General features: G+C 32.9%; 1 protein-coding gene across 1 annotated transcript in view; it reads right to left on the bottom strand.

Annotated features, from left to right (window-relative positions):
• Window positions 1-14,743, bottom strand: part of MEI4 (meiotic double-stranded break formation protein 4) — a 256,106-nt gene that overhangs the window by 99,012 nt on the left and 142,351 nt on the right. The window contains 1 exon segment of the mRNA XM_051997294.1: window positions 7,459-7,590. Coding sequence (XP_051853254.1) covers window positions 7,459-7,590 — 132 coding nt within the window.

Below are 14,743 nucleotides of genomic sequence, written 5' to 3'. Positions count from 1 at the left end.
ATAATATATAAGATATAAAAACACATCATGTAGGAGAAATAAGCCAGAATAGATGGGAAATTCTGAAGAATTTTGACATCATTCAGTTAATAAACATTTATTAAGCAGTTATTATGTTACTAGGAGCTTACTAAGTGCTGTATTTACAAAGAGAAGCAAAAGATTATCTTTGCTCACAATCTAATGGAGCACATAACAAACACATATATATAAATGAAATACATAGAGAATAAATAGGAAATAAATAAATAATAGAGAATAAATAGAGATAGTAAGAACAAAAGGTAGAAATTCAAAGAGTAATGACTTAATAGAACAGCAAAGAATATTACTAATAATACCTAACATTAATATAACATCCATTAAGTATCAAGCACTGTGCTAAGTACTTTACATATCTTATTTCATTTGCTTCTCAAAAGTACTTTAGATAGAAGGCTATTATTATTCCCACTTTACCTATAAGAATCTGAGGTAAATACAGGGTAATTGACTTACTCAAGGTCACATAATTAATATCTGTTTAATGTAGAATCTGAACTCAGGTCTTACCAAGTAGGCCCAATATTCTTATCTATTTCACTACTTAATTGCTTAAAATTCTTTTGACTACGGATGTAACTAGGGAAAGTGGGTAAAAAACATTGTCTATAGAAACAAAGATCATGTCTACTCACAGGACAAATTATTTTGATGAGGAAGGAAAGAAAGAGACAATCACCCATAGGGACTAAGGCAGATAGTTGCAAAGAGAACACCAATCAATCAATCAACAAGCATTATTACTTATTAAGTGTCCATTGTGTGTTAGGCACTATATTAGTTGTGAGATTTGCAAACTTTAAACAAAATTATATAGTCCTCCTCTAAAGAAGCTTAGGTTATATTAATTACTAGGATTATTACTCTGTCAATTACTTTGAAGAGAATCTTTTCTTACTGAGTAGGTTCTGTAGTCTTTTGGAGCTGGATGGGATCAATGCAATGGCCTCTCCTCAAAGGAGTATCTGTAGAGAATTCTATTAATAGAGTCAATAAGTTGTATCACACATTTAAGGTTTGTAAAGAAGATTATAGAAAGGACAGGGAATTGAGGATGGATACAAAGAATGAGACAGTTCAAAAATAACAGCGTCAGCAGCTCTAAAGCCACAGGAGGTGAAGACAGCAAACATATTATTGTTTATAGGTAGGCTACAGGTGAAGGCAGGATGAAAAAATTGAAATCCATTTCAGGGTGAATAGAACAGTGATAACATATGATGATGAAAAAGCTGAAATATTAAACTATTGATTTGTTTCTATTTTCACATCTAAATATATTAATCTTTAGTCTGGAAAGAATAGAATTAAAATCATTAACTGAGAATTTGAAACAGAAAGTAGGATGAAATTGTAGTCTACCTGTCCTCGATAAGTTCAAGTGACTGAGCTCTGACAAACTACATTACAGGGTACTAAAAAACAAAAACAAAACAAACAAACAAAAAAAAAAACAGCATATGTGATTTCTGAGCTACTGTCAATAATAGCTAGTATTGATATAAGCACTTTAGCAGTTATGATATTGACTTGTATATAGATAAGTAAAAATCTTTACAAGATAGGAAGTAATGTGAATAAAGTTAGTCTAAATAGATAAGAAGAGGAAGAAAAAATTTTCAGTGAAGTTGATTGGGAAAGATTTCATGAAGAAAGTAGTATGGTAATTGAGCCTTTAATTCTGAAATGTAAAGATACAAATACTACACAACTTCATTTTCACCCCAGCCATTTTCTTCTCTTCTATCTAGGCATGGCAGACAGATTTCAAGAAACAGCTATTATTCCTATGTGGATAACGATTCTTATAAATAAGAGTTGAATAAAATAAAGCTGGAAAGGTAGAAGTCAACAACAGGCTAATGAGTCTATAACTTACTTGAGAAGGAAGGGCAAGGGAATTAAGAAGATCATGATATGTGGGAAGAACTGGTGTAGTAGATATAATGCACTCAACTATCAGTACAATATTTGTCAAGTTGCCAGGCTACCTTTCCAGAAAAAATGAAGAGATATGGTCTATAACGCCAGTATTAATTAGGTGATGTCAACTTAAAAGGAAGATTGTAATTCCATCTTCCAGGAATATATTCTTGGTTCTGAGATTTGGAACATTTTAATTGATAATTTGGATGCAGATGTGCTTGCTAAATTTATAAAGATACAAAACTAGGAAAATAAACACATTGAAAGATAAGAATCAGGATCTAGAAAGGTTTTGATTGGCTAAAAGAAAAGACTGAGTCAAACAATTTAATAGGAGTAAATGTAAACCTCTTAGCCTTATAAATTTATAAATGGAAGGGAGTTTAGAAGATATACAATCTAATCCCCTCATTTAATATCTAAAACTTAGAACCAGAGAGAATGTGACTTCCCCAAATTTATAGATGTTGAAATTGACAGAGTAGGGATGTATATACAGATTCCCTAATTTCAAATGCTATACTCGACATTGCACCAAACTTTCTCACAAATTCTATGCTTATATTTAAACAAATGAACAAACAAAAATTTTGCAAATGCAGAATGAATGAAGCATAGTTGTTCAACAGCTCTTGTGAATAAGAGCTGGTAATTTAATGACAAGAACTATGTTATTTAAAAATGTGATTATTGCAAACAAAAACCTTAGTGTTATCCAAGATGTTTGGAACAGATCTATATGGAGTGCTGCATCCAATTCTGAACATCAAATGTTATGAGAGACACTTATAAACTGGAGGTCATGCTAGGGTACTAAGGAGATACTAAGGGGAGAAAGGTAAATGTGCCATAAGTAAATAGGTCAGAAGAACTTGAGATACTTATCCTGGAGAAGGGAAAACAGAAATGGACATGATGACTGACTGATTAAATAAAAAAAAAATATTTTCAAGTGCTTACTATATACCTTGTATTGAGAATAGAATCACTATTCTTATAAAATTTATGCTCTACTAAAACCATCAGATATGGGGTGAAGGGGCAATAATAAAAATGAAAAATGATATAGGATATTCTTTTTTTTAAGGTAATGGACATATTGATTTAATTATAATTTTCAAAGAAAGAGGTGTTGAATAAAAAGGGATAAAGAGGGCACATATGAGAAGACAAGTGAAGAAAATGGCCGGGGTGAAGATGAAGTTGTGTGGTATTTGTAGAACTGTTAGACTTGTATTTTCTCAAACCATAAGGCAGGAAAAAAGGGCAGAAATAGCATTGTGACAGACTTGGTCATAATGGAAGAAAATAACTTGCTAACCAAAAATGAAATAAGAAACCACAGGCAGTTCTGGGCTCCCTTATAATGGTAATCGCAAAGCAGAACTTAGATATTACTACCTGTCAGTGATGTTATTAGAAGGTACTCTTGATCAAAGTAGTCCAGGATGAACTTTGACAGCTCATCCAAATTTCATATTCTGTGATTCTGAATCTTCAGAAACTGCTTATTTACTTGTTGGCTTTTGATTGAAGCCAGAGCTTTGGATTCTATCTGAAAAGGATCATATTTCACACATAAAACTTAAAAAAATTGCAATGCTCAAATTGAAAAAAAATAATTATAAATTAAAATGACCAACCTGACTTAGTTCTTAGACTTCCACAGTTATTCAGTGAAGCTCTTTAAAGAATTAATACCTCACTGCTACACTGGATTCTGTATCAGCTTTCAATTAGATTCCTCAAAATATTGATAGGCAAAGGGTAATAAGATGTTTTGCATTAGATTATTAAGCATGATTGTCATGAAATTAGCACTGAATTTTCTGCAAATAATAAAGCATATAATTCACTAAAATGATTTAAAGTGTGTCAGGAAATATATCTCAAGATATTAGGAAATTAGATGGAGAGCATCATAATGAACAATTCCTTCTACCTGGAAATCACGTTCAATGATAACTTGAGAAAAAGAGCACAGCTGTGATTGCTATAGCTTAGAGGAGAGACAATTAACACACCCTCTAAAATTTTTTTAATTCTGTGTTGAATGGTACATCTATATAAAAAGTTACCTAAATACATTAGCTACTAGATTTTCCTTAATACAAGAAAATTGAGAGGGGGTGTCTGAATTATTCTTAGGAGTCAAATTATTTAAGTAAATGAGCACTAAATGTTTTTTTTTCAAATATGTTGCTTATGTAATTAGCCTTCAGTAATGTCTTTCCCCAATAATGCATCATTATTATATGATGGTGAATTAGGATCAAAGTTTTTGATAGCTAAGTCATAAACTCTAGCACATTCCAAATCAATGTGAGGTGTCTTTAATTATGATTTTCACAGAACATCAGAGCAGAAGTGGCCTGCCCTAGTTTGGAAAGGCTAATTAACAGAGGATGATTTATTTTTCTCCTAAGCACATAATAAAACTGTATATTAAAGGTACTATGGAGTATTGATCTGTTCTGATTGAAAGTATGCATATTTTGAAGAGATCATGGGACTGAAAAAACTAAAAGCTTAAAAGAGTTTATAAGGACTAGTTGTCAGAAATAAGAAAAGTAAGACTTCCCAGATCTTTGATGTTTCAGTATAATCTTAAGAACAACAACAAACACATTTAATGACATTTTAAAGTTGGAGAAGTGAAAAATTAGTAAGAAATAACAAAATGAAAACAGAAAGTAGCAAATGGATGCAGAGAGGTGTGAATTTTTACTTTTTTGACAGAGTATTGCTTTTTATCCACAAATTCTAACAATGATAAAAACATGTACTTTTACTATTAATGCTGAACCAGACAACTGTGAACAACTAATGTCCTTGACACAACAGACTCTATTTTTCAGAAGGCTCTCAGAAACATCTTTAGGGTAATCTTTTTATTGAGAAAGCATTACACTATTTGAGTTAGGTTTTAGAAATAAATCCCAAAAGATACTTTGCTACCAACATAATCTCCACTTAAAAGTATGTGAAATGAAGTCATTCGAACAATAGTTATAGACTGGGCAATAATGAAATAATTATTTTTACAAATCTAGCTCCTTTTATAAACCTGTTCTATGCCAGATTCCATGTAAATTTGCATATCAGAGTGTGAAATACACAAGACCAAGGATTTATAACACAAATCAGGTAAAATATTAACCTAAATTTTGTTCGTAGCTTTGTGTTTATTCTCTCTTTACTGTACCCACTAAGTTTTCTTCCTCAGTATTTTCATTATCTGGATCCAACATATCTGTTCTTTTTTGTTTTGAAATGATTTGGATTTGACAATGTGTCTCACCTCATCTTTGGATCATTCTAAGAAAATCCTAAATTGTTCTCCCTAATGATTGTCTATGATCAGTCTAGGTAATAGTGCTGTTTGTTCAAGTATACTGCCAATGGCCTCAAGTAAAAACTTTTCCTTTCTTAAAAAAGCATTCCTTAAAACCCTGCCATCCTATGTATTCTATCTTTCCCCCCTATCTTTTGCTACATATAATTAGATCTAGTGAATCAACTTCTCAGAGTTCCCTGGACAAGCTATTCCCATATACTTGTTTTTATTTAAGATTAGAAAAAAAAGTTCCTGTGTTTTTTTTTTTTTTGACATCTTACCTATGTCAAGGTGATAAAAACACAAACCTGCCCTCAGCCCAAATCCTAAAGAAATCCTTTATCACTTGCTGACAAGCAGATCAACATGCTCTGTAACCAGACACAAGGAATTTTCCCCTAATGTTTCACTACGCATCTTTCTGTCTTCAGAGAGAATTTATGATAAAACAGGCTAGTTATAATATTATTTACTAATTAATTAATTTGTACTATTAGTACTTATTAATATTAATTAATAGTATTAATAATATTGCATCCTCATGAGCTTTTCTGTATGTATTTGCAGTTCCATCAAGGGTTTCGACCTCCCCATGATAGCAAATGCTTATTTTAATCTTAAAATCTACATATTTGTAATGAAATCAATATCTTTTACTCTATAAAAACTTTTGTCTTACTTTGCTGGGTTGCTAACTACATCAGGGAGCTTGGCTTGCCCACTGAGTGTGAAAACTTCAATCAATGCCTTTACTTGATTTAGAGACATCTTGAGTCCTGAATTCTTTCAGAGACTGTGAATCATTTGTCCAGATCCAACAAAAGGACTCCTTAACAATCCTGAATACCTTTTTATGCCTTGCATATTCAAAGGTGTTTAAGGAATAGTCATTCTAGATTAGTGCATTTGCAAGAAGTTGTAACTCCTGTGTCTACCTCAGTATAAAAGCATATAACCCCTCATAGGTGCAGGCTATCCAGAGAACCAGTATAGTGCCTGGATGGTGCAAACAAAAGGGTTATAGTTGTATATATGTCTTTAATTCCTTAAATCAAGTAAAGGAAAGAACTCCAGAAGATTGTGATAGAAGGCATACATATTTATGCCCTTTCACAAGAATGTTTACAAAATCCATTTGTAAACAATAAATTTAGATCAACTTAAAATGAGGTACTGAACCTTGACATTCATGAAATCAAGTAGTCTCTTCATTCTACCATAGCTTCTTAAACTGTAAAAATAATAATAATAATAATAATTGCCAGGTATCTCTAGATTACCTGTTCTACAACAACAATGTTGTTGACAAAGATAAGTAGCAACTTTCAAGTTGCTGGAATGCTGGCAGACACTGACTGTCAGATTTATTTTTCAGCAATTAACAGTGAACTCTCATTAAAAAAGGCTTAATACATTATTCTCCACTTAAGTGTTCCTGCAGGCCATGCCCAGATAGTTTGTATTACTTCTGTCTCGGGATATGTGAAGAACTGATTTTAAAACCTACATTCAGTCCCTGCAGTAAAGAGCAGAACAAATTCACATCCTAAACTTTAACCAGCTACTCTATCCAATTATTTACATATTGTTCCTAGACCTATCCCAGGGCTTCAACACTTTACCCCTTTCATGGGCTATTATTTCAGTGCTTCCTCCATAGATCTCACCTCACAGATTCGTCCTCCCTCAGGGATGATTTTCCAGCCTACTTTCAAAATCTCAATGCTTTAGATTTTTCCCACAGTTGTAGCATAGTTCAGTTTGAATTTAATAACCCTAAAGTCCTGGGTTAGGAAGATAGTGGGAGATGAAAGTCACTGGTGAGAACTTCCAATTAGTTACCATTTTTGCTACTTTAAACTCATCATCTCAGTAAAATGTTTTCTTGGACACCTGCCAGAAAGAAATTCTGGTCAGCCATTACATTACTCTACATGTCTTAAATTTCAAATTTTGAGTTTAATATTTCTCTGAAATATATTTTCTCTTTGAATGCAACTTTTCTTTAAAAATATCCTCCTCCTTCACCCAGAAATTTGGAAGGAATTTAACATTTGAACTGAACATAACATCTATTAATTATTAGAGCATAGTATTTTAAAATTATCATTTTTAATTAAGTATAATTCAGAACAAAATTGGAAGTTGAGTACCTGATGCGTATTCCTCAACTCCTCAGTGAATTTATTCACTTCTGATAGAAGCAGAGATATGATAGGTTTTCTTAAAAAATTGCACTTTCCCAGTATGACCAGACTATTAGAGATGTAATGCTGCACCTGAAACTAAATACAAAAATAAGTAAGTTTCAACTCTCCTTCAAATCAAATCAAATTAAATTATTATTGTTAGTGTCTATTATTTGCCCAAGATCTTGATAAATAATATTAGGGATACAAAAGAGGTAGTCATCATGTAGAGGCACTAGTTAAAAATAAAGAACCCAAAACTAACATGTATACATGTACCTGAGACTTCTAGTGAGCTTTTGCTGCTTATATGTCATTCTTTCAAAATATGTCCTCTTCTGGCAGTGGTCCACACTGGAAAGTTAATTTTCTTTCTCCCAATAACACTTAATTTCCCAGACTGACTATTACTATAGTTAAAGCAACTATAATGTGCTCAAACTGCCTTAAGTAGCATCTTTAAAATATCTATAAGATACCTATGATGGGAACTCCATAGACTATTTTGTTAAGCCCTGATAGGAACCAAGTTTTCCTAGAATATCTTTAAGACAGTCTCAACATTTTAATGAATATTCTTCTTCCGTCTTTATTTTCCCTCCTCCTTTGAGAAACCCCCAGGGTTATATTTCCCCTATAAAAAATGTGATGCTGATGAATATTTTTGCTAGATCCTTTCCAGGACTAAACTCTGCTATGTGGCACCATCTACCTCATGGTGTCTTACCCCTAAGGGGTTCTTCCTACTAGTTAATTGTGAGTTACACTAGGGAACTCATCTTTCGCCTTGTTAATTCACATAATAATAGCATAACTTTGTAATCTGTGATGGATGTCTTGCCATGCTTGTTCCATGTCATAAACTGAAGCTCTATTATATTTCATTTAATATTCTTTTTTCAATTTATTGTTCTCTTGAATCTATCTCTATTTACCACTCCTGGAGCCCATTCTACATCATCATCAGTCCCTGTTCTAGATGAATTTATAATAGTATTGTTAAGAGAAACAATAGAATTGTGTATCTTTGATCCTCTTATCTTTTCACTTTATTCTCATTTTTATTGATCTCATTTATTCTCTAAGCTTCAATTATTAACATCTGTACCCTTGATCTTTCTTTTCTCAGCTGCAAACCTTCATCTCTCCATGCCTAATAATGTCCCACTTCCCCAAATGAATATTTAACTGGAATTTTAAATAAATTATTTAGAAAAACAGCTTCCCCCCCATTTTCTGTTAAAATTCTATAATTCCTCTTGCCTAGTCTTATTTTTTCTACTTTATAACTTTATTATTTCTGTCTGTATCACTCTGTCTCCCAGGATTAAATTCTTGTGTTACCTTTAAACATTCTCTTTTGCTCATATCATAAACAATCACAAATCAGTCATGATGACCCTTCCATCTAAGCAATGTCTTTCATGACCATCCCTTCAATTTCCATTGACACATGTCTGAAATAGACTATTATCACCCATTGGGGCTTTTGCTTAGACCTTCTTGCCACTGTCTTCTTCTCTTTTCTAATCTATCTTCCACAATTTCCCTCTAATAAGCTTTCTCTTATTATGCCTCTGATCAAGTCTTCAGTAGTACTCTACCCTATATAAAATTAAAAAAAAAATCTTTTCTTTGCATTCAAAGCTCTTCATAATCATCTTTCAACTAAAGAGTTGGGGATTAAGAGTAGAGAGGGGAGGAAAGAAAGAAAGGAAAGGAGAAAGGGGAAAATAGAAGAAGGAAGAATGGGGAAAGAAATCAAAAGCAGAGAGATTGAATTCATGGAGGTGAGTAGAGACATGGAAAACTGCTATATTCTCCATGACCAATGGTTTCAATTATTATAGACTAAACAATATAGGAAGAGACTAATGATTTATGATACTTTTCAAAGAAATTTATATCTCATTTTATCCTTACAACAACCATAGGACATTTTTTGATGGGTATATACATTTTACAGATGATGAAACTCAGATAGACTGAAGTAAAATGATCACAAGGTATAAGACAACTCAGGTGTTCCTGACTGTAAATCCAACGTGTGGCAATGTATTTTGGGAGCCCAGGATTGCCCCTTTCCCAAGGTAGATGAAACAACAAGACAAAAAATTATATCTGAGTGATTTATGATCATCCTGAACCCATGCAAAGTTGTTGACAGTTTAGGAAACTCCCCAGGAGGATCAATCCAAGAAGGAAAAGTTAGTTTTCCTGCTAATGGACTCCTAGTCAATGCTATACATAATATGTACAAGCCAAATTATTCTACTTCTTATCCCCTTCTACTAGGGCCCTGTGCTCACCTGTCTTCATATTCTTTAAACTGGAATTTTTTCCCCCTTTCTCTTACAATGAACTCCTTTAAAGCAAAATTAAAATACTAGCCCCAGGGAAATTCTTTCTGATTTCCTTAGCCTTTCCCCCAGACTTCACATAGTGCTTTGTTTAATAACTCCTTAAGATTATTATATTATATTATACTGTATACATGCATTTGTGTATGTATTTGTGTGTGTTGCTGTCCAGTAACTATAAGATCCATAAAGGTAAGGGTTGTGTTTTATCTAAACAATGTATTCCCCCAATGATTAGCACAGGGAACTAAACCTAATTACCACTTTAAAATATAACATTGAAAGAAAGAAAAATATAGGTTGGTGTAAAATTAAATGCTAAACTGGGTGGTACTGATAAATGCTAGTTTTAAGTTTAGGAAAGCTTTGATATTTTTAATTTTAAAGTTTAATTTTTTGGATGAAACAAGAAAAAAGGAAAGGCAAATGTTTTACCGTCTCAAAAGAGACCCCTCCCAAAAATCTGTGCAAAGTAACTGTTTTTAATAAAAGTACTATAATAAGCTTAGAGCACCATAGTACATAGCCAAAGTACATAATAGATCAAACTATTACTTTAGAAAATGAAAATTATTTACTTGTTATTATTCTCCTGTGAAATAACAATAAAAATCTACATTTTCGATTATACCTGGATAACAATTATTATTAAATTTAAATTTTACAACAGAATTTTATCTTTATAATTAAAAGAAACTTTTGCTCCCCAATAGAAGAGCTCTAAGAATTGTTCTTCTAGGAATATTTCATTCAAATATTATGAGCCACTTTCTCCTCCTTATATGCCCTAAAATATTATTAATTTTTTTAAATCAAAGGAAAATTATGAAAACTAGCAGGAATAAAATGAAGAGAAATAATCATTTATAGCTTGTTGGAATGGAACGTTGACAAAATGTTTTCTACCATTAAATTTCCATAAGAGATACAATAAATAGTTACTGTGAATATCATGACAAAGAAAAGTTTAGTAGAGCAAAGCTGTCTCCCTATCTTGGCCACAGTCCATAGAAGTAGTAGTTTCTGGATACTAATGTTAAAGCAATATTCTATAATTAATTGTGAAACAAGAAATGCTCTCTTTGTTTCTTGTTATAATAGTCTGCATACTGAAAATACAGTAAAACCTTTTAAAGTAAAGCTAGGTGATACAATGGATAAAGTGCTGAATCTGTAGTCAGGAAAACTCTTCTTGAATTCAAATCTAGCCTCAGATATTGACTAATTATGTGACTAAGGGAAGTCAGTTAACTGTCTCCCTCAGTGTTCTCATCTGTAAAATGAGGTGGAGAAGGAAATAGCAAACACACTGGTATCTTCACCAAAAAAACCCAAAATGTTTTCATGAAAAGTTGCATATGATTTTAAACTGCAACGATCACAAGTACACTTGGAAAAAGGGTGAAGATGAGGAATGCTACATGATATAAAAGTTTTGTCAAATTAGGTAATTGTGAACAGTTACACACTATATCAAGAAACAGAATCTAACTTTAAATAACTCTGATCTCTTAAAGATTACTGAGGATTTCATTCCTGTTAAATCCAAAGGCTTTTCTTCATTCAGCTGACCTCTCAACCATGATATTATCTTGCTATCATACTGTTTTTCAGACATAGTATCCTAAGAGTTTTAAAGGAGAAAAAGAGATCATTTAGTTAAAGATCATCAATCTGAAGCTAGAATGTACTTCAGAAGTCATCTAGTTCAAGCTCCTTATTTTAAAAATGAGGAAACTAAAGTCAAAAAAGGTGAAGTGACTTGTCTAACTTTAAACAGGTTGTGTCAGAGATGGGAGTTGAACCTATATTTTCTGATAAAGTAGAGCCCTTTTCTTCATATCACACTGATACATACAGATGATAAAAGAGATTTTCCATACCTAAAATCTCAATAAAATTGGAAAGAAAACAAACACTAAATTCCTAGACCATCTACCTGAATTAAAACAAAACAAAACAAAATACAACACAACACAACAGAACATACAAAAACTACAAAGAAGAAAGAAGTAAAGAGAGGTCAACTCTGACATCTCTTTTCTTTATTGGATTAAGAATACTCTTCTTTATTTGCTAATTCACTGCAAAATCTGGTCAGGTATGTTTTATCTTTGTACTTATTTATTTGCATGATAGAGCTTCAATTAGAAGGGACTTTAGAGGCCATGTAGTTGAGACTTTTCACTAAATAAATTAATAAATAAAATAGCAAGAACATAAATTTAACACTTAAAAGATTTGCAAAGCTCGTTAAATATATTATTTTGTTTTTCATATAGGGAACCTGAGATCAAAGAAATGTAAAATGATTTGTCTATTGTCACATAGGAAAAGACTGATTAATAACATTCATTCTTATAAGAATATAAGGAATTCTGGGGAGGGAGGGAGTCAAGGTGGCAGAGTAAAGCCAGGAAGCTGTTTGAATTCTTCCAATTTCCCTCAAAAACCACATGAAACCAAGCCTCTGAACAGAGTCTAACAGGATGAAACCACTCTCTAGCTCAAGATAGATTGAAAGGATTTCAAGAAAGATCAGTCTCACTGAGGTGAAAAAGGTGTTTAGTTCAGCTCAGCTAGAGCCTGGCAAAGTCACTGAGAGGCTCTTAATCACAGTAGATCAGCAACTGAGACCCTTGGTCATGCTTCAGTAGCAAAGCAGACAAGTGGGGTAGCCCCATTACCAGCTCAGAAGGCAAATTCAAGGACATCAGGCTGTGTCCTGGAAAGAGCAGATAAAACTCCCACCTGCTATGAGGAAAACACCAAACACAAGTGGTCCCTGTGTTCAAAGTCAAGGCTCAGAGCTGCAGGTAAGCTTGGGACAGCACTGCCTATACCTCAGGAGCAGAGTTCCACTATAAAAGTCAAAAAAGAGGAAATACAAATAGAAAGTAAACAAAAATCAAGAAACAGAAAAGAATCTCGACTATAGAAAGCTATTAGGGTAACAGGGAAAACAAAAACACCAACTCAGAAAATATCAACAGAAAAAATTTCAAGGACTATTATGTATTGATCTCAAGCCCAAAGAGGCATCTGAAAAATACTCAAGGCAAATTAGAGGAGAAGAAGAAAAAAATGAGAAAACAAACAAAAGGTATGCAAGTGTTAACAGCTTGGAAAGGGAAGAAAAAAAAATCTACTGAAGAAAACAATTCCTTAAAAAATAAAGTAGGTCCAAATACAACAATTAGTCCACTGAAGAAAACACCTTGAAAAGTAAAATCAATAAAATGGAAAAAGAGAGATAAGAAGCTAACTGAAGAAAAATACAAATTAAAAACTAGAACCAAGTAAATGGAAGCTAATGACTTTATGAGACATTAAGAATCAGTCAAACAAACTAAAAAGAATGAAAAAAATGGAAGAAAAAAATATATCACTGGAAAAACAGTCTACCTGAAAATTACCTCCAGGAGAGACAATTTAAAAATTGTTGATCTACCCTGGAGGTCATAAAAAAAGGCCTGGATAGCATTCTGCAAAAGATCATCAAAGAAAACTGCCCTGATATTCTAGAATCAGAGGGAGAAATATTTATTGAAAGAATCAATCGATCACCTCCAGAAAAAGATTCCACAAGGAAAACACTAAGAAACATTGTTGCAAAACTCCAGAACTATAATCTCAAGAAAAAATATTGCAAGCTACCAGACAAAAACAATTCAAGTATCAAGGAGCAATAGTCAGCATTTTACAGGATCTGGCAGCTTCTACAATATAGGATCAGAGAGACTGCAATACCTTATTCTGGAAGGCAAATGATCTAAGTTTATTTACAAGAATTAACTAGTTAGCAAGACTCAGCATTTATCTTTCATGGGAAGAGATGGCTCTTCAATGAAGGAGGAGACTTTCAATTATTTCTATTGAAAAAAAAAAACAGAACTAAACAGAAAATTTGACTTTCAAACACACGTCTTAAGAGAAGCGTAAAGGGGTCATGCATGGACAGAGAATATGGCTGTGAATGGACTCTGATGTGATAATACAAAAAAAATTATATTAAGGGGTGGAAAAAGGACTGTACTGAGAGAAGAGGAAAGAGAAGGTAAAATGGGACAAATCAGATGACATGTAGAGACAAAAAAGTGTAAAGGGCAGAACTCTGGAGAAGTATACTTGAAAGAACTGTTAACTCAGTGGAATTGATAAGACATGGTTATCTAGTTTAGCATGGTGATTAATAGTTCTTTAGTTCAATATGATTGATTTAATCTTATAACAAGGTGTTAATTAAGGTGGGATTAATATAATGATTCTCTAGTTTACATGTACTTAGTGCTTAATATAGTCCTACAAGATTGACACCTATGATGATGTACTTGTAATACAGTGTATAAGAACCAACAAGTACTGGGAGAGAGACATTCCATCTCCCATCTTCGTGGTGGCTGGCCTGTCTTCATTTCTCTACTGAGACCAAGGCCTGCCTGAAGGCCCTCCAGAAAGCTAGTGTGTGGGACCCAGGTGAAGGAGATAGACTGTGAAGGAGATAATAAAGACTTTGGCCATTATCTCTGACTATTCTTATGGTGATTACTTTGCTAAAATGAAGACTGGTCCCAAGACTTCCAGAAAGCTAACCTATTCCTATTACAATAGAAGGACAAGAGAAAGAAGGGATGAGCATTGTCTGAAGCTTAATTTTATCAATTTTGGCTCAAAGAGAATAATAACTTAATCACCAGTTGGGTATAGAAATTTATCTTACACTATAAAGAAATAGGAAGAGAAAGGAGAAAGAAAAAGGAAGTGTTGGAAGGGTTCAGGAAGTTCAGAAACACTAGAAGAAATGGTTAAGACAAGGGCAGAGGGCAAATAGAAGAGGGAGAGTTAGGAAAAAAAAACATACTAAGGAGGAAGAGGGTGGAAAGAGAGAA

Source organism: Antechinus flavipes, chromosome 4 (genome assembly GCF_016432865.1).
Source record: "Antechinus flavipes isolate AdamAnt ecotype Samford, QLD, Australia chromosome 4, AdamAnt_v2, whole genome shotgun sequence".
Classification (NCBI taxonomy): Eukaryota; Metazoa; Chordata; class Mammalia; order Dasyuromorphia; family Dasyuridae; genus Antechinus; species Antechinus flavipes.
Note: the sequence above shows the minus strand (reverse complement) of the source record. Positions and strands in the feature narration are given on the sequence as shown.